Source organism: Seriola dumerili, unplaced genomic scaffold (genome assembly GCF_002260705.1).
Source record: "Seriola dumerili isolate Sdu_G_001 unplaced genomic scaffold, Sdu_1.0 BDQW01000003.1, whole genome shotgun sequence".
In the NCBI taxonomy this organism is placed as follows: Eukaryota; Metazoa; Chordata; class Actinopteri; order Carangiformes; family Carangidae; genus Seriola; species Seriola dumerili.
In genome coordinates, this window is record NW_019174258.1 from 4,456,968 (window position 1) to 4,479,520 (window position 22,553).

At 41.7% G+C, this 22,553-nt stretch overlaps 1 protein-coding gene across 3 annotated transcripts in view; it reads right to left on the reverse strand.

Annotated features, from left to right (window-relative positions):
• Nucleotides 1-1,489: 1,489 nt before the first annotated feature.
• LOC111217580 (intersectin-2-like) overlaps nucleotides 1,490-22,553 on the reverse strand; it is a 32,806-nt gene continuing 11,742 nt past the window's right edge. For 2 of the 3 annotated variants that reach the window (XM_022739536.1, XM_022739518.1), the window contains exons 10-40: nucleotides 22,348-22,485; nucleotides 22,119-22,207; nucleotides 21,199-21,461; nucleotides 20,889-21,038; nucleotides 20,609-20,749; nucleotides 20,181-20,268; nucleotides 19,665-19,804; nucleotides 17,609-17,790; nucleotides 16,716-17,488; nucleotides 16,448-16,569; nucleotides 16,007-16,273; nucleotides 15,692-15,888; nucleotides 14,972-15,027; nucleotides 14,423-14,589; nucleotides 14,194-14,224; nucleotides 13,942-14,063; nucleotides 13,561-13,657; nucleotides 13,161-13,355; nucleotides 9,633-9,754; nucleotides 8,800-8,906; nucleotides 8,482-8,665; nucleotides 8,045-8,143; nucleotides 7,731-7,814; nucleotides 7,514-7,597; nucleotides 7,238-7,300; nucleotides 6,534-6,683; nucleotides 6,254-6,372; nucleotides 6,077-6,159; nucleotides 5,868-5,951; nucleotides 5,237-5,410; nucleotides 1,490-4,998 (exon numbers count right to left, since the gene is read on the reverse strand). In XM_022739536.1, coding sequence (XP_022595257.1) covers nucleotides 4,850-4,998; nucleotides 5,237-5,410; nucleotides 5,868-5,951; nucleotides 6,077-6,159; nucleotides 6,254-6,372; nucleotides 6,534-6,683; nucleotides 7,238-7,300; nucleotides 7,514-7,597; nucleotides 7,731-7,814; nucleotides 8,045-8,143; nucleotides 8,482-8,665; nucleotides 8,800-8,906; nucleotides 9,633-9,754; nucleotides 13,161-13,355; nucleotides 13,561-13,657; nucleotides 13,942-14,063; nucleotides 14,194-14,224; nucleotides 14,423-14,589; nucleotides 14,972-15,027; nucleotides 15,692-15,888; nucleotides 16,007-16,273; nucleotides 16,448-16,569; nucleotides 16,716-17,488; nucleotides 17,609-17,790; nucleotides 19,665-19,804; nucleotides 20,181-20,268; nucleotides 20,609-20,749; nucleotides 20,889-21,038; nucleotides 21,199-21,461; nucleotides 22,119-22,207; nucleotides 22,348-22,485 — 4,720 coding nt within the window. In that variant the 3' untranslated portion in view covers nucleotides 1,490-4,849. The remainder of the gene's footprint in view (nucleotides 4,999-5,236; nucleotides 5,411-5,867; nucleotides 5,952-6,076; nucleotides 6,160-6,253; nucleotides 6,373-6,533; nucleotides 6,684-7,237; nucleotides 7,301-7,513; nucleotides 7,598-7,730; nucleotides 7,815-8,044; nucleotides 8,144-8,481; nucleotides 8,666-8,799; nucleotides 8,907-9,632; nucleotides 9,755-13,160; nucleotides 13,356-13,560; nucleotides 13,658-13,941; nucleotides 14,064-14,193; nucleotides 14,225-14,422; nucleotides 14,590-14,971; nucleotides 15,028-15,691; nucleotides 15,889-16,006; nucleotides 16,274-16,447; nucleotides 16,570-16,715; nucleotides 17,489-17,608; nucleotides 17,791-19,664; nucleotides 19,805-20,180; nucleotides 20,269-20,608; nucleotides 20,750-20,888; nucleotides 21,039-21,198; nucleotides 21,462-22,118; nucleotides 22,208-22,347; nucleotides 22,486-22,553) is intronic. The other variant, XM_022739526.1, reaches the window with a different exon arrangement.

Consider the following 22,553-nt stretch of genomic DNA (forward strand, 5'->3'; position numbering starts at 1 on the left):
TTTCTTGTTGTAAAATGTCAACTGCAGAAAATCTAGCAGTGAAATGTTCCGCTATGTTCACTGGCTCGTCGCTGACTTTGTCTGTTTACTGTTTGGGGCTGAGCAGGCAGTGTTAGTGTACAGGGAGTTTTTCTCCCTGAAAACAGCTACGTATGAAACAACATTGATGATAGGAGTTGGAGGAAACTAAAATAGTAAAGTTTCATGCTGGAAAACCAAATTCTCTGTGGGTTCATCACTACAGCGACCCCTTGCATATACAAGTAGTCATGTGATGAATTGTTAAGGACCTGAATACCTTTCACCATTGAACAAATTATAATTCAAGTTTTGCCAATAAGAAGTGTTTTATTTTTATATCCTGAATAGTAACACTGCCAACTGCTAAATGAAGAAAGAAATGAAGAATAAATGAAGATTTACATTTTAATTTGCTTTGTTCACGTTATAGAGAAGGAGCCTGGGCTGACCTCGTCTGTAGGTTTTCTCTGATGTAGCTTTTACTCTGTTGTCTCTCTGTTGCTACAGGCCACCTTTAATCAGAGTAGGTTTTCGGCCAGAGCACAGACCCCTCATTATTTTTGAGTTATTTCTTTGTGTGTGTTTTGTGTGTGTGTGGGTGTGTGTGTGTGTTACATAAGACAGCTGTTCATGTGGTGATAATCAAATCATTTCCATGACTGAGTCAAGTGTAACTGAGGGCCTCTCCGACTCATCCTCCACACACATATCACTCTCTCTCTCTCTCTGTTTTTTCTCCTTCTACCTCTAAAGTACTCTCTTCTCCTGTTTTACTGCATGTTTCTTTATCTCACTCACTTGCTCTCTCAACCTGTTTCTCTCTCTCCCTTTGCCTCATCTTTCTGTATTCCTGTCTTCTACCTATACACTTAGTCTATGTTTATTTATCTGGCAAAAATTCTATAGGACGATGATGTATAATTTATTTTTACATGAACACTATAAATAATACATCAATAAAATATTAGAAGGGAAACACAAACTGTACAGCGAGAAAAAAAACGTTTTAGCTGGAAGCTGTAACAACGCCACATTTCTCCCATGATACTAGAATTTTTTTTTATCAACATCAACCAGCCAATGATCTCAAAGAGAAAACATACAGTCTCATGACGCTTTATCTTAGGAGATGACATTGGGCTGCAATAGTTATTATAATAATAATAATGGCTACATGGGGGCAGAGAACACAAGTTGTCAACACAATATTAACACCACATTTTAAGTTGATATGGAGAACTTGTAGCAAACAGTTGCTTATTTACACACCTGCAGTTCTGGAGCAACTTTACATTCATGTTTGTGTCCACCTAATGAGTGAAACTCCAATGTTCACTCTGTTTTTGGTCTACACCAACTCCTGAAGGAAATATATTGGTCTTTTGCTGCTGAATTCTTACACAGGTAGTGTACAGTGGGTTGATTAGATGAGAGGTTTTTGGCTGGACCGCAACAGCAGGGCCAGCCCCACAATTAACTGACTGACTGACTGATCATAGTTCCACCATTGGTCAGCTGAATGTCATGTGACTGAGTTGGAGTTTCCTCATTGGCTGTTCCTCTCTCAAAATTAATGGGGGGGGGGGGGCTTTTACAACCAACAACTTATTTGTCTTTTTCCTTTTTATTTTTTAATTTGTTCAATCTAAAACTGAAAGAAAGTTATACGTCCGTACTGACTGTGATTAGCACAGCATCATTGAAGATTATCATTCACAACTATAATTTAAATTCATGTAAAATCACAACATGAAGTCATTTTGCCACCATGATCAAGAGTAAGCCCATAGTGGTTCAACTAAGTCTGTGATGCATTTTTTAATCAAATGCAAAAGAATTAGTTACCATCAGTTATCATCATTTATATCACCACGTCCCCACTGCACTGAGTCCATTACTACCACTGTGGCACTCTGCCACACAAGGTTGAGTTCAGCTGACTTTGTCGACTCAGTTACGCAGCTGTGTGTGTTGCTGTCAGCCCCTCGCACAGCCACTCAGTGTGGTTACATAATGACTGTTGCTCCTGTAGACCCAGAGTCAGTGGAGGGTGAAGAAGGACTTAATGAGGTCTATTGGTGCGCACTGACAACTCCACACTGAACTCCACTGCCTCTGTGGCTGGACACTGACACAAACCAGAGAGAAAGTAAATAAAAATCACAAAAATTAAGACTTATTTCTGGATTTAATTTGCCTGAATTTTTCTGGTTTACTGTAACTACAATATTGTCAAGTTTGTAATGCACTGGACAACAAAAACATTTACGTGTCAAACATGTAATTTCTCCTAATTGTAGGGGAAAAATTATTTTTAAGAATAAATGCATCATGATTATCATGTATTCACTCCAAGCAAATATCATACTTAAGAATAAAAGCAAAGGTCTGTTCTCTGGTGGTGGGATGATGGTGTTGTTTATGTACAACGGCTTAAACAGTCGAGCAGATAAATGTTTTTGAAAGAGATGACATGAAGTTGCTTTCCAGATTAAGTTTAAATCTAAAAGTTCATCGTCCATTCACCTCTTACGTATTGTAGTAGGAGGGTGAGCACTCAACGTTTACAGTGTTAAATGTCACTTTTCTGAAGACAGTCAATAATTTGACAGTTTGTTCACTTTTAATGTATTTAATTTGACTTAAGAAACCCTGAATCACAGAGTGCCACGTAGAGGCCAAAGTGAGTACAAACAGCAGGTTACAGACTCCAGAGCTGTGAACAGGCAGTCTGAGTTAGAGAGGCCATATATTCATTTAGCACAGCAGCAGTCAATGCAGAGGGCTGCAGAAAATAAAAAGTTAAGCAAAAGACAAACTTTAACACCCCTACACAGACAAGGAAGGTAGTCCAGTCTCTTTGCACATTTTCCACAATCAAAATAAAACTTCAAAGACTAAAAAAAACAAAAAAAAACAGACTTGTTGATTGAATAAGACTAATTAATAGAAGAGCACAAATCAACAGGCCCAACAAAATTACTAGAGACCTAGTCTACTTGCAGTAAAACTCAATCGCAGAAGGGTCATCTAAGAGATTATATTGCTTTTCAAAACAGTATCAACATGTGTCCGATGAACACATTTCTAGCATTTGCCGTCACACGTTCAAAACAAGCCCAGTGGATACCAACTGATTATCCAAGATGACACAGCAAAGCAAAGCTGCTCCTAACCTTTGGATAGTCACACACGCATAAATTAAGAAATAAATACGACACATTTTCGTTAATATTCAGAGCACCAGCAGGTGCTCAGAGTTAGAAAGGAAACTGGACGCAAAGGACAAAAGAGTAAAAACAAGGCAGAAGACACCAAAAAGTCAACCTACAACATAAACATACAGCTTTTACACACTATATCCTTGTAAGGTTTTAATAGCAGATGTTTATAAAGGGCAGCTTTTTGAGGCAACAGTATTGTTATAAATGAGGCGGCGACTGGAGAATGACACTAAAAATATTGCAAGGTAAAAATGTAACATGTAACATACAAGATGCAAATACTGTTTATTGTTGCTGACAAACTGCCGATCTGTGTCGCCTCAAAATCCTGACATCCTCAAAATCCTCTTCATCGAAAAATAAGACAGGAAGAGCAGACTCAGCTGGAGGAGGAGTGCAAGGTGTAGAAGGAAACTTAATTCAATATAGCTTTTTACACCTCTGTCATTTTTTCACCTAGATTATTTTACACACCCACTTGGAGATATTACTTGGCCTTGGCTGAGGAAAAAGCAAAGAAAAAGACATCTACCCAAAGAACATCATCATCCCAGGGAAACCGAATGATTTTAGGAACAGATTTTACGAGAGTTAAAAGATGAGTTGCATTAAGGCCAGAAGTTAAAAGTTAACTCCCAAAGTTGCAGCATCTCAAGAGCATCTCTACACTTCCAAAAACATACACACACACACACACACCAGATAAACAAAATAAGCGTTCAGTATTGTTATAGTGACTCAACCCAGAACAACGTATCCTGAGATCTTCCAGTGAACTGACTCCTGACCAGAGCTACTCACAAAAACTTCTCTTCCAGGTTGTTCAATGCATTTCATGTCGCTGTCCGTCATCTGCCATCTCCTGTTTACGATGCCCTAAATGTCACTGAGACCAGACAGCTTATGATGAGTGATGATAAAGCAGGTCAACAGTCATCAGTCACAACCTCCTCATCAACATATATATATATTGAAAGTTAACACTCGTTATCTTATCTTTAACTAAATGGCCTTAGTTGACCAGACTTGGCAGATTGTGTGTCAGTGACTGAATACTTAAAAACCGACTGAGATACAGAGCTGTGAGAGTCTAGACGAGGGCAGAGAACCTTTATATTTGTAGTTTTATTGCTTTATTAACAGCTCTAACTTCCTTCTGAAGGTTATAAATTATTACAGCCAAGGACCCAGATCAAGCTTCATGACAGACTGTGTCTCCACTGCTTAAAAAGCCGCGCTGCAGTTCTTCTTTTTATTCCCTCACAGTGTAAATATGGTGCGGGTGCAAACTCCTGCACTGACCAAGCTTCCCTTTCCCTCTGATGTCATCATGAGGGGAGAAAAAAACAGGTCTGATCCCTACTGGAGGATTCAGAGGACATAAGAAGAGGTATTATTAGTGCTGGTTAATATTAAATATTAAGGCCTGATGTGTGAAGGGGTATTTCATTTGATATAGGAATCTTCTTGGAGTCTATTTTAGGAATGTGGTTGGAACCATCCGAGTTTGTTTATGTGACAAAAAGCAGCTTATTTGGTTAGTTATCCTTATTTGGATGTCTCGGTAGAAGATGCGGTTTCTTATTTCAGTTCATCCTACATGTCTATTTGCCACCAAAGAGCTGCAGGTCGAGGCGGACCCACACTTCCCCTGTAGGAACCTCATGCAGCAGAAGACGTCGTGTCACTGGTCCCTTGTTCTCCAACTCTTTCTTTATGGTTGCTACGGGAACCTCCGTCCGACCCAGGAAGTCTGATATAAGAAAATAAATAAACAGGGGAACATGTGTTTGGAGGAACTGTATGAAAAATGAACAAGGACTGGGCAAAAAAAATTTTTTCTACAATTTAGAAAGGTGAGTAGTTCAATTAGTTCATTTGGCAGTTAGATTTTGCTTGTCTAACTATGCAGATTTACAGAGGAATCAGTGGGAGTTATTGGGGGAGTATGAGCAGAGAGAGTGAGAGAAGGAAATTGGCAGGTAACTGACCATCAGGTGAAAACTGGTCTCTTTCAAAGATGGCGATGCAGAGGACGTCCTGGTAGAGGTCTTTGATGTGAAACTGACAGTTGAAGTTCCACTTGGGATTCAGAGTGTCATTCAGCGTTCTTGACGTGAAGATCTGAGCTCCCATGGTCACTTCACAGTAAGGGTTACTTTTACCTGGAGGAGGGAAGGAAGACAGGTGAGCAGGGAGACAGGTGAAGGGGAGAGGGAGAAGGATGGTAACGGCAGGTAGAGCCAGGAAGGGATTTGGTAAATGGAAAAGAGGAAGAGTGGAAACAAAAGAAAGATGAGAGAGGAGCAACAGTAAAGCAGAGTAAGGGGAGTCGAGAAAGGGGAGGAAATATAAAAAGCAGAAAAAAGAAATGAAGTGTTAGACAGCTTAAAATGAAACCAAACACTAGATAATAATGAAAGGAGCAGCTTAAAGGACACAGAAAAGTCTCTGACTAAAAGGGAACTGAGGGAAAAAGGGATGACACAACAGCACAATTAAATGTGGCTTTTTGTTCATGCAGCAGGAATTAAAAGCTGGACACAGCTGTTCAAATTTATGACGTGTTTTTAAGTCCACTGAACTGTAAGGACATCCTGTAACATGTGTATTCAAGCTCACCATTGGGTTTTCCCGCCTTGAGCTCAGTGGCTTCTAAGATGGTGACAAGGAGTCTGCCGATTCCAGTAGCCTTCACAGATCGAGCTGAAAACGCACACACACACACGCACACACACGCACACACACGCACACACACACACACACACAGATTAATCCGAGATATCATCACGTGTTGGCATCAGCACGGCTGTGTGAGTGTCACGACAAACCTTGATAGGCCTTTTCCCTTTTTTTCTTTTCTTTCTCAATAAATTCTTCAGACGCAGCCTTTATCTTCTGAACCCACGCCGTCCTGAAAAACACAAACACGGAGTAATTACACAGGCCGCCAAACAAACCAAAATCTGTCTGGGTGCATGTATGTGTAAACATGTGTGTGCTGCCACCGTTCATTGATGTTGTCGGTCCTGAGTACGTAGACTCTGTCAATGTGTGAGATGTGGAAAATGGGCTCATCACTGGAGGGATCCGGCAGCTTCACCAGAACTTCATTTAACAGCACGGGCTGCAGAAAACAAGACGACACACTGTCATGCATCAAAATACACAGCAGTAAAATTGACAAATTACATGGAAAAAAAAAAAGTATAGGGAAAATATGACGACTCGTGTTGCCTCAAAGGAAGACATATCCTCATAGTGTGCGTGTGTGTGTCTCTCTCTTACTGGTTTGTACATCTTGAGCTGAACATTGTTCTTGTTGCTGAACAGTTTATCGGGCCCAGAAGAGGTGAACTGTTTAGATGCATGAGTCAGAAGCAGGAAGTCATTAAAGAGGAAAGCCCACAGTTCCTTGTTGCTCTTTGCCTTGTACATCTAGAAAGAAACAAGTGAAATACATCACAGAGACACATTTCAGATTTCATCCTCAATATGTACAATATTAATATTAATGATACAGTAACATACATTTATAAATGCACTACGCTCCCTTTTTTTTAACTGCTTAGTCATGATGGTTGTATTATTGCTAACTGTTCAGCAAAAGACATTTATTCTCAAGCCAGATGGTAAATGTCAACATTTCTATGACAATATTTTAATGGTCACAACTGACTGAAATCCTTCTGTTTGGGTTTCTGCTCAGATGAACTGGGCCACTCATCTCTTCTGTGACAATCTCTTCACTGGTCTTCCTAGTGTCTCAGTCATCTGAGGCTTGTAACATGTAACCACGACAACCCGGGATCTGACCCAGTGGTGTTTCACATCTCATCTACCTGTACCCTCCAGACTTTTGCATTTTTAGATTTTAAAAGGTTATTCAGTGCATTGAAAAATGCTAATTTCCTAATGCTAATTAGGAAAACCCTCAGAGTTGTTCACTGACTGTGTTTCCACAGTTTCAGAAACATTGCAGTGTTACTCACCTTCCCGCTGTGGAGCAATTTCCTGGGGCCTAAACAGTTGGTAAGAGAGTTAAAGACCAAGTACTGTGGAAAAAAGTAAATGTTATAAGGATTTTCATATGTTCTTTAGATTTGAGTGTTAAGGAAATGGTTGTTTGTGTGAACAATATAGACTCTCTCTATTCCAACTTATAATAAGATAATCAAGCTAGTACTAACTGAATTTATAGAACTTGTATATAAATAACTTGATTCATAGTGAATTGTTGATATTGAATAGTTAATTAAGCTTAATACCTCTGCAGCACCATCACACTGTACGTGATTCTGAATCCATTCCAGTCTGTCAGAGTTCTCCTTCTCTCTCACACCCTCGTTAACCTGGTTAAGTTAAATGTTCAGCACAGAAACATCATTTAACTAAAAAGAAATGATTCTTTTCACCCAGAATACAGAAAAAACACCTTCAAATTAAATTAAAGTAACGAGTAAATGATTCAGTGAAGAAATGAACCTGTTGACAGAGTTCCTCCGCCCTCTCCAGAGCCTCTTTCAAAGGTCCTCGGTCAGCATGGCCCTCTGCAGTGCACTCCAGAATCTAAAGCGCACACACACACACACACACACACACACACACACACACACACACACACACACACACACACACACACACACACACACACACACAAAGACAAATTAATTACACCCACAAACAAAAGACAAAAGGGCAAAACATTCTTTTTTCCTCATTGCACACAGGAAGGTCCGTATTTGAACCATTTAATGAGGAGTTCAAACACAGACACGCTCATGAACACCATGGCCTACGTTTTTGATGTGCAGTGGGTAGCGTGTGATCCTCTGCATGGGTTTCAGCAAGAAGCTGGACAGCGGCATGCCCTTACACCTGTAGTCTGTGGCAATTTTCTGATGGGAATAAATGACAACATTAACAAACAGATTAGGAATCTTGTTTCCACTTTCATGTTTATAATTGCAGAGAATTTGCAGGTTTCAGAAAACCAAATGTTACACTTCTAAAACACTACATGCAACTGAATTTAGGACAAATTTAAAAACTATCTATCTATCAATCTAGTTTACATACATAAATACGTGGCATGAAATTTGATGCATTAAAAAATTTGAATCACAAAGGCCTTAATATATGATAAACTCAGTTTTCTCTATCTTTGTGATAACGACTCCATGTTTCTTCTGCCTCATCGCAGACTTTTTTTTTTTCACGCCCCTCACCCTCCTACCTTGAGGAAATTCTTGAAGTCTGGCTCGTTGTCAGTGCGAGTCTGGAGCAGTGTGGCCCCGTTGATCTGGCAGGAGCAGAAGCGAATGTAAGGCTGCATGTGGGACAGCTCCGCTGCCAGGATATCTCCAATCATCTGCACCGGCATGTTCTCCCCGCCCGTCTTCTTACGAACACGTAGTGCCCTGCAAATACACATGAATGTACATATATAAGCACAAACAGCTCTGTGTCTCTGTACAGCCAGAATCCTCATGCACACAACAATAAAACTGCTGCATAATCACTCCATCAGACTCAATGTCCATGTGATATTTACTTGAGAAGTTTAGTATTGCAGGCCAGCAGTTCCTTCCAGTTGACAAAGATCATGGCCATCTCTGCATCATTCAGACGGCCCGACTCTGACATAGGCCTTTGGAAAACCTACACACACACACACACACACACACACACACACCCACACACACACACACACCCACACACACACACACACCCACACACACACACACACCCACACACACACACACACCCACACACACACACACACCCACACACACACACACACCCACACACACACACACACCCACACACACACACACACCCACACACACACACACACCCACACACACACACACACCCACACACACACACACACCCACACACACACACACACCCACACACACACACACACCCACACACACACACACACCCACACACACACACACACCCACACACACACACACACCCACACACACACACACACCCACACACACACACACACCCACACACACACACACACCCACACACACACACACACCCACACACACACACACACCCACACACACACACACACCCACACACACACACACACCCACACACACACACACACCCACACACACACACACACCCACACACACACACACACCCACACACACACACACACCCACACACACACACACACCCACACACACACACACACACACACACACACACATAAAATAAATAAAAGAAAATGATGAATTTTCACACTGTCAGGTATGTGATCAGGAGGGACACATCTCATTCTCCTAAAATAATAACTGCTTCTCCACAGTGTCTAACTGTATTGGGTCATGACATGAGTTTTTCAGCAGGATGTGTGTGCATTACCTCCAGCACTATGTTCAAGTCATCCATGTATCTCTCCTCAGTCTGTATCAGCTCATGGATGTAACCCTGTCTCTTCTTCTCCTGGGGGCTCAGTGTGTCCAGGCTGTTCAGGTCTGCACACCCTGCAGGAGAGGAAGAGCACACACAAGAGGGGCGGTTCATATTATTTTGTACAAAAAAAAGAAAAAGAAAAAAAGACTTCAACAAAACAACACTGCTTATACCACAGCATCACTTCAGCGCTGCATTTACTGCCTCCTGCTGGAGGTTCTGACACGAGTAAAACAACAACAAAAAAACAAGCTGCTTTTCTCTTTTCTTACTGCACTGTCTTGTGTTTAAGTGCACATTAATGAAGGTTTCACAAAGGAGGAGGAAGACCACAAAGGGGAAGAAGAAGAAGAAGAGGTGGGTTGGAAAGGGGAACACGAAACACTATTTCAGCACACGCACACACACACATGCACACAATTACTTACCTGATACATGGTGCCCATTAGCCCATTGTGAGGGTCCCATACAAATGGACTGGTTCTCCTTCACTGACCCTTCCCTTTCCCCTCGCTCTCTTCCTTCCCCCTCATCGTCTCTCTCATCCCAAAGGTTTAAAAAGTGAAATCTGCACTGTAAAGTCATCGCTATGACACCAATTCTGTCTCTCTGAGTATTCAAGTTGTCCATCTGTCTTCTGTCACAAAGTCTGATAGTACTCCGTCTCTCCTGTCTTGTTTGTCTCTTTCTCCTTCGGTGCCGTTATCTTCTCATTGCTGGTATCAGACTAAAACTTCTCCTAGATCAAATCTGTTTGTACCAAAACAGGAAGGGGGATTCTTTCTTTCTCGCTCACCTATTTGGCGCATGTTCAGAGTGGATAAAGCTTACTCTTTTTTTCCAATTTTCCATGATTTCTGCTACAAAATAAACCAAAAAAATTGTGTCCGGGTTAGATACCTAATATTAACACAGTGATGGCAGCAATGTAGCCAATATTACAGAGATAGAAAAAATTTGTAAAAACAAACAAAAGATGGAGAAAAACAAATCAAAATTGTCTGAGAAGCAAACCTTAGGGACTACGTTGCACAGAAGGGCTATGGCTGCTAGAAGAAAGTCTAATTTTGATGAAGACCAACAGATGTAACTCTGCATCCAGCTGAGAAACGGTTGCTCACATATCTGTTCATCTTAATCGCCTTTATTATGTTGACAATATAAACACTGAATATAACTAACACACACACACACACACACACACACACACACACACACACACACACACACACACACACACACACACACACACACACACACACACACACACACACACATTTCACTGAGTATTTCATAATAAAACACTTGTGTGATCCCAAACCAATCTTTATTTTTTGTTTTATTTCAGAATCAGAAAATATATTAAGCACATCTTCAAAAATAGTTCCACTATCTTGTAACACAAATGTTCTGTCTACAGTGCTGGCAAAAGTCTGAGACCACTTTCTCATTCAAGTGGTCTCAGACTTTTGGACCCCACTGTTTATATCGTCAAGCCCTTGTTGCTATGAAATCTTGTTGCTGATAGTGTGGTTTACACAATTTTCTTGCAGCTATTCACTTGAAATGTATGTCAGGTTTGTGATAAATTGACTGATGCAACTTCTGAATTAAAATAACAGAAGACAGGGACAAGCGCATTTGCAGCAATTTCCTTTTTCTTGCATTAGGGTTCCTCAAACTATCATTTTTCATTTGCTTCCTTGATGTCGATGTACCTCAGTATTCATTAGACTGGACTCAGGAGTCAGTTCCTCATGTGAAGCTTGCATAGATTAGTTTTTCACTTGTTGGCCTGAGGAAAATGTATCCACAATCCTGACAGTAATGATTACAGTTGTTTTTCTCACCGTGTAACGTGCATTCACTTTATGCACAAACAAAAACCATCAGAGCAGCAGCAAAACAGCATTCAGTTAATATGAGGAGAAGCAGTTTGTAATGTCACCCCATGAGGCAAAGCTTATGTCTGTCGATGGCTTTGAAACAGTTTGCCATATGGTGAAGAGTCGCTTCATCTCACTTCAAAACTACTTCTTTTCCTTCTGTTGGTGTTAACAGCTGACCTAGTTATGGCTTTCACATATAGAGATGTACACTTTTGCTTGTACCATTTTGTGTCCAAATGAAGTGAAACTAAAGGTGTTCAAAGGCATGAAATCAAAAGCCCACTGCAAAACGGTTAACGGTAACAGGGTTTACATAAGGTGAAAGCAAAGGGTAAGAATTTTTATTTTTAGCAGGCTCTCCTCTCAAGTTTCCAACTCAATCCTGAGCAAAATTACTGTTGATTGTGTCCTGTCTTATTCCTTTTTTTCAAAATATTTCTTTTATGAATATAGAGGGTCAAACTTCAGGGCTTGTTTCAAGCATTTTTAAAGACAAGTACAGGACGGTTGCACATGAACACGGCTTGGAATTTGGACTGTCCACTCTTTCTCAAATTACCCACAGGCTTGAGGGTTAGTACAATGTTGCTCATTACTTGAGAACAAGGCTTAGAAAGTGACAGTAAAGCTTGTGTGACATGTCTGAACATCTCTGAGATAAATAGTGGGCTCTATGTGAGCTGAACTCCCAAGACAGAGGGAGTTAGAATGGAAATAAGGCTTTAAACAAAGAATAGAAATAATGAATAAGAAAAGGAAATTAAGTGAGAGAGAGAGAGAAAAAAAAGGGTGACATGTGGAAGGAAGGAGAGAGGAAAATAAGTGTCTTATGAGGGGAAATGAAAGGAAAGGAGAGGGAGAAGCCACAGAGAGACCCACTATCTCTCTGCTTCAGACACTTTTTCTGTGCTTCAGCATCAGTTCACAGTCACCAAAGGCACCAAGGCTTTAACAATTGATAGATACAGCACTGAGTAGTAGGAAAGTTGTTTCAGGTCCTGCTTCATTCAAAGGTAACACAGGACCCGTTTTCATTTTTTCTCAAAAACACGTACTCACACAGTACACTCTCTCTCTGTCGCTCTCTCACACACACACACACACACACACACACACACACACACACACACACACACACACACACACACGGTAGCATTAACTCAGTGGGAGAAGTTAGTGGATAGGGAGTCCAGACCCTCCGTCTCTTCAGAGAAGAGTGCAATAGTGGGTCTCTCTGAAGTCAGGAGGAGAGGAAGAGGAGGTGGAGGAGGAAGAGGACTTTCTACCGCCCTAGAAGGAGAAAGAGACAGAGGCCGGGGAATGGAGAGACAGAGAGGAAAGAAGAAATACAGATTGGGAAGGGAGGGAGGAAGTGAGACAAACAGGGAAAAAGTGAAATAGTCAGTGAGAAGAAGGGATAAACAGATGAAGAGGTGGGTGGATGAAAGAATACACGTGATGGCAGAAGGCAGTTGCACAGATGAAGAACATCAGGATAAGGATCAGTTAGTCACAGAGGTTTGAAGCAACATGGGAGCAGAGCATCTTCATTTACAATCATGATATGATGTTTAAGAGATTTACTTACACTGCTGGCTGGGGTCGCACTCTGCTGTGGTCATCTTAACGTAATTGGTTGGGAACAGGCCAGTGACGCCATTGATCTCTCCTCTCCACCAATCAGGGTTGTTCTTGTCTAGAACGTTGATCAGCTGACCTTTGGAGAAGCTCATCTCATCCTCATTGGAGGCGGTGTAGTCGTATATGGCGATCACCTGACAGACTGAGAGAGAATAGGACAGAATGTTCTCAGCCAACTATTTAATCACATCACAACTGTAGAAAATGTAGCGGACTGTTTCTCTCCACGTCTGGCTTTCAACTGACTTGCAGAAAGGTGTGTGTGTGTGTGTGTGTGTGTGTGTGTGTGTGTGTGTGTGTGTGTGTGTGTGTGTGTGTGTGTGTGTGTGTGTGTGTGTGTGTGTTACCTGGCTGGGGTGCTGGTGTGGACTTGCCGCTGTTGGATCCTAATATTTTGACATGAGAAGCAGGGAACCAGCCCTTCTGTCGCTTTTTACCACGGGCCTAGAATCAGAAAACATAAACAAATGTGGATATTGAGGTTTTAACCAGAAAGCGGAGATGTCGGCCAAGGTCACAAGCCAAAGGGTTGGGAACCACTGTTCTAATGAACGTTGTTAAGAAGTGCTGAGACTTCTGGCTGCTACGCTAATTTGGGGCCACAGCTGCTAAAGGGCAACAGAGTTCAGTTTAGCATAGATAAACTGAATCACAGACCCTCTGCGGTTACCTCCTGTACAGTACGATAGACCACCTCAAACAGGTCTGAACAGCAGTCGAACACTGACCTGCAGTTCTCCAAGCCACCAGCCAGAGGCGTTCTTGCCGAGGATGAGGACGAGCTGGCCATTTTCCAGGTTTAGCTGCTCAGGGCTGCTAGAGGAGTGGGCCCTGATCACCTGGCCAATCTCTGTGCACACAAAACACAAACCTAAATTGAAATTGCAGCAAAATGCAAAAGCAGGATTTGTGTTCTTATAAGTGAGCCAGAGACAGAATTATTATTATTTTTTTTTTTTTTAAAAAGACGATGAGCTTACCTGGCTTCTTCTTTCCAGATATGCTTGATGTCTAAAATAAAACAAATTATAAATCTGTTAGAATCTGTCTAATATATCATCAGTTAAAATCTTTAAGAGCACTACACAAAAATACAGGGAGTGAAAAAACATAACATGAACATATTGCAATATAATACATCATCCATTATCACCCAGTTTTATGATACGCTAGTTTATCCTATATACAGTTTGTGTAAAGAGTTCTTACATCTGTCTCTTTGGGCGTGATGTAGTTGCTGGGGAAGAGGCCTGTGCGATCACCTATAGAGCCGTGCCACCACTCTCCCTCTCTCTTGCTCACCAAGATCACATCTCCCTCTCTAAACGTCAGATCACCAGGCTCTGGAGACTCATAAGTGTACAACGCCACGTATTCTGGAGAGTAAAAGGACACATGGTTTCAACTAGACCAGAATGAATGGCCACAAGATTTCCAACACATCTATTATGACAACACATTTATTTCAGATAATGTGGTTATATACTGTATGTTCAATGTAAAATATACCACAAAGGTTGTAGACATAGTGGATAAACACATAATCTATGTAATTCAGCAGGAAATCCAGATTTCACTGTGCCATGAAAAGCAAGATAAAACTAGTATATGATGCCATGTGTGCTCCTTAGATGTTGAAATATGAGCTAGACAGCAACACGAGTGTATGATGTACAGTGTGTAACATATGAAGATAAATATTAACTGAACTACATTAGGCCGATAAATAAGGAAGGTTGAGATAACGTCTTAGTGTACCTTCAAGCTGCAGGTTGTCGCTGGACTCTGACGCATCAGGAGGGGAACTCTTCCTGCTATAAACACAGAAAACCAACATTACACTACCACGCTTATTAAATTAAAGCTTCCTCATCACTGAGGAGGGACAAAACTATTTCTTTGGCCTGAATTCCCACCATACTGGATTTGTTACCACACCTGTTGATGCACTCACAAGCACATCTACATTGTCACGTGACTGATGCTTGTTTTCTTTGACTTACATTGAGTTAAAAGTGTCCCAACGGCTACAGGATATAATGGCATGGAAAGCGGAGGACAGGTATGTGCTTTGTGCTACTGAGTTTATTTAAGTTTATAAATGTAATACAAAAAAAGGATCATGACTTATGATTCAGATATTTTGGCAAACACAAGTCTTACCAAACTAGTGTGCAGATTCAAGTTTCAGGGATCGTGTTGTGACATTATCAACCTTTTTGAGTTCCAAAGAAATTTACAAAAATTACAATAATACAATAACTTGGGAACTGAAGGGAGTAAAATACACAGCTGAGAGTGTTTTAGTACCAAGAGAGTGCTGGTACTTTGCCAGCTAAGTCAATCATTGGCCTTCATGTCTTGTCTGACTTTGATATAGCTGGCAAAGTCTCTAGAATGAACTCCAAGAGGAATTTAAAATGAAAAAATGTGAGACAAACCCACTGCCACTAGTTTGATTATGGGAAGTAAACTTACTCTGAACTTTCTTCTTCTCCCAGCAGTGTCACATATGTCTTGGGGAACCAGCCCTGTTCACCGTTCAACTCTCCCAGCCACCAGTTCTCCTGCTGCTCCAGCACCTGAATGACATCGTCCTTATTGAAGTTCAGATGGTTGTCTGTCTTCGCTGTCCATGAACACAGGGCCTGGGCGAGCAGGTTACCAACCACCTGCTGACAGTAGCACAGAAACAAAGAAAGTACAATGAGCATGAGAGTGTTTGTGTGCAGACAATAATCATACTGTCGTAATCAGAGGGTAGTGGCTCATCCAGGTCTGTAAACTTCTCACCTGTCCTTGTGTCTCCAATGAGGCAAGGTTTGGAGAGTGTGTTGGTGTGAAGGCAGACTTTGTGCCTGCTGCCTTGGCAGCCTCAAGGACACTGGAAAGCTGTGACTGGAGCGGCACTTTAGGAGCGGTGGCAGCAGCGGCAGCAGTATTACTGTTAGCCGTGTCTGATGGGGCCATTCTCTCGACGTAGCTCTCTGGGAACCAGCCCATCTTCCCTTGTTTGCTGCCATACAGCCAACCTTCCTCCCGCTCAGTCGTCTCATCAACCTGAGAAAAAGAGACAGGGGAGTTTGAGAGAGAAGAAGGGAGAGGTGTAAAGGCATGGATGATGTGGAGCAAAAGTAAAAGAGATGGATAGATACTTTATTTATCCCCTAGAAGGAAGAGACAGGGAATTTTCGGTTCAGTTCAGCCCTTTTGAGACATAATTGTCATGCTTACCTCAATGATATCATCCGCATTGAAGCTGAGCTCTTCGTTGTTTCGTGCAGTGAACGGGTAGAGCGCTTTGAAGGATGTGAGAGCAGCTGACTTCCTGTGTTGTGTGGCCCTGGGTTGCCCACCTAAAGCAGCACAAGAATTATAATGTGATTTGATCATTAATAGACACTGAGGGCAGAAAGAGACTACGGAGAAGTATAGAAACAATAATAATAATGATAATAATAATAATGATGCCTTGGATTTAAAATGAATGAGTGTGTCTCACCCTTCCTCTCCTCCAGTCCTCTCAGCAGAGACGTTAGTTTCTCCTGAATATCCAGCTTCCCTCCTCCACTCAGGTGCTGCTGCTGACGAGATGTCTCCTCCTTCCTCTTTCTCTCCTCCTCGGCTTTCCTCCTCCCCTCTTCCTCCTCTTTTCTCTTCCTCTCCTCTTCTGCCCTCTTTCTTTCCTCCTCACGCTTCCTCCTCTCCTCCTCCTGCTGCTGCTGCTGAAGCCTTCTCCTCTCTTCATCCCTCTTCCTCCTGTCCTCCTCCTCTCGCTTCCTCCTCTCCTCCGCATCTCGGACAGCAGCCTCAGCCGCCCTCTGTCTTCTGCACTCCTCCTCCTCCCTCTCCCTCCTGCGCTCCTCCTCTCTTCTCTCCTCCTCCCTCCGGCGTCGCTCCTCTTCTTCTTTCCTTCTTTTCTCCTCTTTCTTCCGCTCCTCCTCCAGTTTCCTCCTCTCTTCCTCTAGCTGCCTCCTCTCCTCCTCCAGCTTTCTCCTCTCCTCCTCCTGCCTCCGTTTCTCTGACTGCCTCTGACGCTCCTCCTCTTCTTCTCTTTTCTTTCTCTCCTCCTCTCTCCTCTTTCGCTCTGCCTCCTCCTTTGCTCTGAGCTCTCGCTCAGCCTGCTCCTTGGCAGCCTGGATGAGAGCCTGTCTCTCTCTCTCTTCCTCCTCCCTCTGTTTGGCCTCTCTCTCCTCCTGAAGCCTCCTCTGACGCTCCTCTTCATCTCTTCTCAGCTTCTCCTGCCATTGGCGCTCCTTTTCCATTTTAATACGCCTGAGAGTGGGAAGCAAACATTGACAATATTGTAAAAGTTAATATATCAAGAGGAAATGTACTTTTAACTGACATTTTTGATTTGTTTTAAAATCTAAAATTAAACCAGTGGAAAAATACCTCTGAGCTTCCTCCTCCTCCTTCTGCCTCCTCTCCTCCTCCTGTCGTTTCTTCTCCTCTTCTCTCCTCTTCCTCTCCTCTTCCTGCTCCTTCCTTCGAATCAGTTCACGCCGTTTGTCCTCTTTGATGTTCCGTAGTTTCTCTAATGCTGCCTGCTGCTTTCTCTGGCTCTCTCTCAGCTCCTAATGTAAACAAAAACAACACACATTTACTGGTGGAAAGATATGAGGCTGAATTTAAGATTGAACTGACTACACAGTTATGATGTGCTGTACACAAACAACATGCACAAACACGTAGTGAGCCCAAAGGTGGCTAAATATTTAGAAGAAAAAAAAGATTCAGAGATAATTCAAAGCATAAGAATGAACCTGAGGAAATGAGATGTGACTGATCGAGAAACATGAGCAGAGCAGTGAACATTAGAAAAGACCAGATTAGACCAGCTGAGAACAGTGAAAACCTTAAGTAGGTAGAAGAGGTTACGAAGGCAGGCCAGCAGACAGAAGACAGCCTGAAGCATAGAGTCGTCAGCACCCACATACTGTAAAGTTGGGGAGAAGGGATATGAGGTAGGTGGGAGGGAAGAGAGGAATGGGATCCAGTGTAGGAAAGAACAGAGGATTTCCAAAGGAGATGAGAGGAACAAAAGATATAGATAACAAAGGGATAAAATCGGTATCAGAAGGCAGGAAAGTGGGTTATGAAGGAGAAGAATGATTGGAGGAGGAGGAGGAGGAGAAAAACAGAGGCATAAGGGCCAAGCAGCAGTAATTAGTATGTAATATCTGTGGAACTTAAAGATAGACACTCAAAGTTTGTAAGGAAAGTAACAGGAAAAATAACCTTGACTACAACCTGCTCTGCAATAAAGCTTCACACTGGCAGCAAAACCCTCTTGATTTTATGTAATTTAAGAAACACACTTCTGTTCAGATACTGGACTAACATGGCAATGTGCTCAGTCAGCACTTTATTCCATTTGTAGTGATTGATACTTACAAAGAATAAGTATGACTGCTTGGGGGGGTGTTGAGTGGTTGTTGATTAATCAGGCTGAAAAAAGTGAATGACTAATAGTCCACCTTCCATTACAACTACTGACACTGTATTTCTTCAAGCTAGTCAAAACAATACTGTTGTGGAGGAGTATGTAACTAGCCACCGGTGGAAGATAGTAGTAGTTTAGTGAGAAGCTCCCAATGTGAACTAAAACTGTGAGAATGTAAGGCAAGGTTTTGCTAAAAAAAAAAGACTACACTGTCTGCAGGGAGTCAAAAAGTCAATATGAAGTATTTTCCGTCTCTTTAATGCTGGGCACATGAAAATCAAACAAGTGTTGACTGGACAGGCTATCGAGCTTTCTCATGGTTGAAATTCTGACTTGTCAAACAAAATAATATTAGTGTTGGCAGCATTAAATTAAGGCGTGCCAGGTAGAGTCCTTTTGTTTTACACTGTTGGCTCTGGCTGTGTCCAAAATCACTCCCTCATTCACTCATTCACTACTCCCTCTGTAACAGACACTCAATAGTTTACTCAGTAGTGAGCAATAAATTGGGATTTCAGTCACTCACTAATCATCATCATATGACTGACAGCTGTAGAGATCCACAACAGTAATTTTACATGCCTAGGACACAGCGTTTTTTGTGGCGGACAGTAAATGTAGTGGCACTATATAGTAAACAGGAAGTGATTTCAGGCAGCGTCATTGCTCACTGGCACAATTAAACTGAAAGGAGTCCTCATCAGTGTTAATTGTTTGACGTGGCTGCTGTGGCATTTTGCATTGTCTGCCCAACCCTATTGAACCCTCCACAGTCCAGCAGTAATGTAGAATCTCTGATTAAGTGATCTGCATACCACAACAGCACTTTAGCCATTTAGTTTAGATGTAATGATTGAGGACATTCTGAGATCTGAACACATGCTCCATGTTATTTGTGGTTAAAACAGGCTTGATGCGAATGTTCTGTGTGAAATGATGATTATTTTAATTACTTTAGTTACTAGAAGTTAATTTAACAACGCTATTCTTGTAACTTATTCCTACCTGCATGTCTTTGTTGTACTGGTCCATCTCAGCCAGTTTGGCAGCAGTCTCTTTCTCCAGAGCTTCCAGCTGCTCTTGCAGTTTCATACATGTCCCCTTTTTCTCTGAAACACCCACCTTCAGGGTGGACATGGTCGCCACTACAAACAGATGAAATACAGTTAAACAAGCCAGAACCTTCCCTGTGAAAAAGACTGCTATGACACCAGGTCGGTTTGCTTCCCAGACACAGGTGTACTAAGAAGGAAAATGAGGTTTACAAAGAAAAACTCTTTAAATACATTTTCATATATATTGCACTCTCTGTATACATTAGCAATAAAGATAGTTTCATGCTTCTCACTTTAACTATTTAGTATTTTCATTTTTGCACTGGTTTGGTGCATTATTTCAAATAACTCCATATTTTCTGAATTTATTTTACTACTCAAATTGCCCATTTAATATATTCTTTTATTTAATATCTACTCTAAGCTGCTGTTCCTGAGCTCTTTATGTTCATCCATCAGCACTAACCAGGCAGGTTATTCAGAGTCATGCTTTTGAGTTTCTCTGTCAGCCTCTTCTGCTCCGGAGTCAACTGGGACAACTTCCTCTGGAACTCCTGACCGAGAGGAAATGCATCAAAAGCAACAAGAAATGCGTCATTGGAAGAAAATGTTCAGGAAAACAATAATACACAATTTCCCAGGGAAGCAAAGATCAGACACATAAATCACAGATAACACAAAATGGTTACAATCAATAACTGTCTTGGTTACTTTGCCACAAGAAAATAGTGTCAGAAAATCACATTTACACCTTAAACTTAGAAACACATTGGAAAAAGAAAAGAGAGAGAGACACACACACACACACACACACACACACACACACACACACACACACACACACACACACACACACACACACACACACACACACACACACACACACACACACACCTCTAGCTGTTTGTGCAGGTTGTTAATGTCTTGTTGGCGTGTCTCTTTCCTTTGATTAATCAGATCCAGCTCTGTCCTCTGCAGCTTCTTCTTATTCTGAATGTCACGCAGCCGATCTGAGATCTGACGATGCTTGTTACCCTGAGGTACAGAGAGACAGAAAGACAGATAGAGATGTTAGAAACTTAATAATGGGTGAAAGACATAATGAGGGTACGTCTATGAACGGCTTATATGTTGCTCTGAAATAAACTCTAGATATTGTCTCTTCACCACTCACCACAGCCTCCAGCTCCATCTCCAGACTCCTTTTCTTAGCTTTCAATCTGATTATATCATCCTGCTCCTGCTCCTTCTTTATCTGGAGCTCTCCTCGCCTCCTTCTCTCCCACTCCTCCTTCCTCTGACGCTCAAGCTCCCGCTGTGCAGCCTGGAATGAACACAGACAAAAGACACTGAAGTAAATATATATTCACAGAAGTGTGAACAAACATTTCTACTATTAAAAGAAGGAAACATTCATACAAAAATTCATCCTTTTACATACAGTATTTACAGCTCATTCAGAAAGCTGTAACATGCTCCCCCACCTCTTTTCTCTCTATCTCTCTCTGTCGCTCCTCTTCTTTCTGCCTCTCGAGTTCCCTCTGTCGCTCAAGCCTCCTCTCCTCCTCTTTCCTCCTGAACTCCTCAGCCTCCCGAGCCTCCCTCTCTCTCCTCTCTCGGTCCTCTCTCTCCTTTTGAGCCCGCCGCTCCTGCTCCCTCCTCTCTGCCTCCCGCAGCGCCAGTCGTCTTTTCTCCAGTTCTGCGTTTCCTCGCTCCAGGTTGGCTTTGAATTTATCCTCAAATGACACTGAATATAGACGGGTAAAAAGTTTATTATGAATGTGGAGTCAAATCCTGCAAATATTTACTCTGTTTTACAAAAATGCACAAATAATGATTACTTATTTGAGCTTATTTGGTTAAAATATGTTGGAAAGTTAAACCAGAAGGATGGATTACACAGAAACTCATAGACCCAACTCTCTTATCTTACCATCTTACCATAATCAAAAACAGGTCTGTAAGATTGAAACCAAAGTTTAGGAGATTTGTGGATTTAAAAAAAACTGCATTTAGCTGTGAACCCAATATTTAAAAACAGCTGATACAAACTTTAAATCAAGCTTCTACAACTTGCTTTGTGACTATAATAGTGTGTACAAATCCAACAACAAAGTATTGCCCTACTCTACTTTAGAGTTACTTGGCTGTTTTCGACTGCTTATGACTGTGTATGTCACAACAGTGAGTGTATGTTTATGGTGATCAATGGAGAGTTTGGCAGCCAACTCAGCTGCACAGCTGTGATCCATAGCCACTGATTGTAGTGAGTTTGGTTATTAGGTATTGTTTTAGCCTTGTATTATCTTAGTAATAAAAACTGATGGAGAACAAGCTTTAACACTGTGCCAGTAGTTAAACGAGACTGCACTCTCTTTGCTAGTGTGGGTGTGTGAGCACTGACTGTTGGTCTTGGCTTTCTGTGGAGGTTCTATGTCCAAGTCATCAGTCAGAGCAGCATAGAGAGAAGAGCTGGATCCATTCATTGCACCCCTGCAATAGTTAAAATAATTTGTTTGAATACACACAATTCACATAATTCAAATATTCAATAAACAGTCACATTATTGTAGTCCATGTTTAATGTTTCAATAACGTATTTCAAAACACTTTTTTGTTATGTGTGCAAATACCTTTGTGAGGGTGGTACCAGCTCAGTTGGGAGTGTTAGCGGCAGTGGTTGTCCGATCTTCGCCATGTCTACCAGATGCATTGCCAGAATAAACTCCTCAGCTTTCAGCTTGCCATCCTTATCCACATCTGCTAAAGTCCTGCAGAACAGTTAACAATGAGATGTAAAAGTTGTTTTTGCATGATTTTACACTGACAATATTACCTT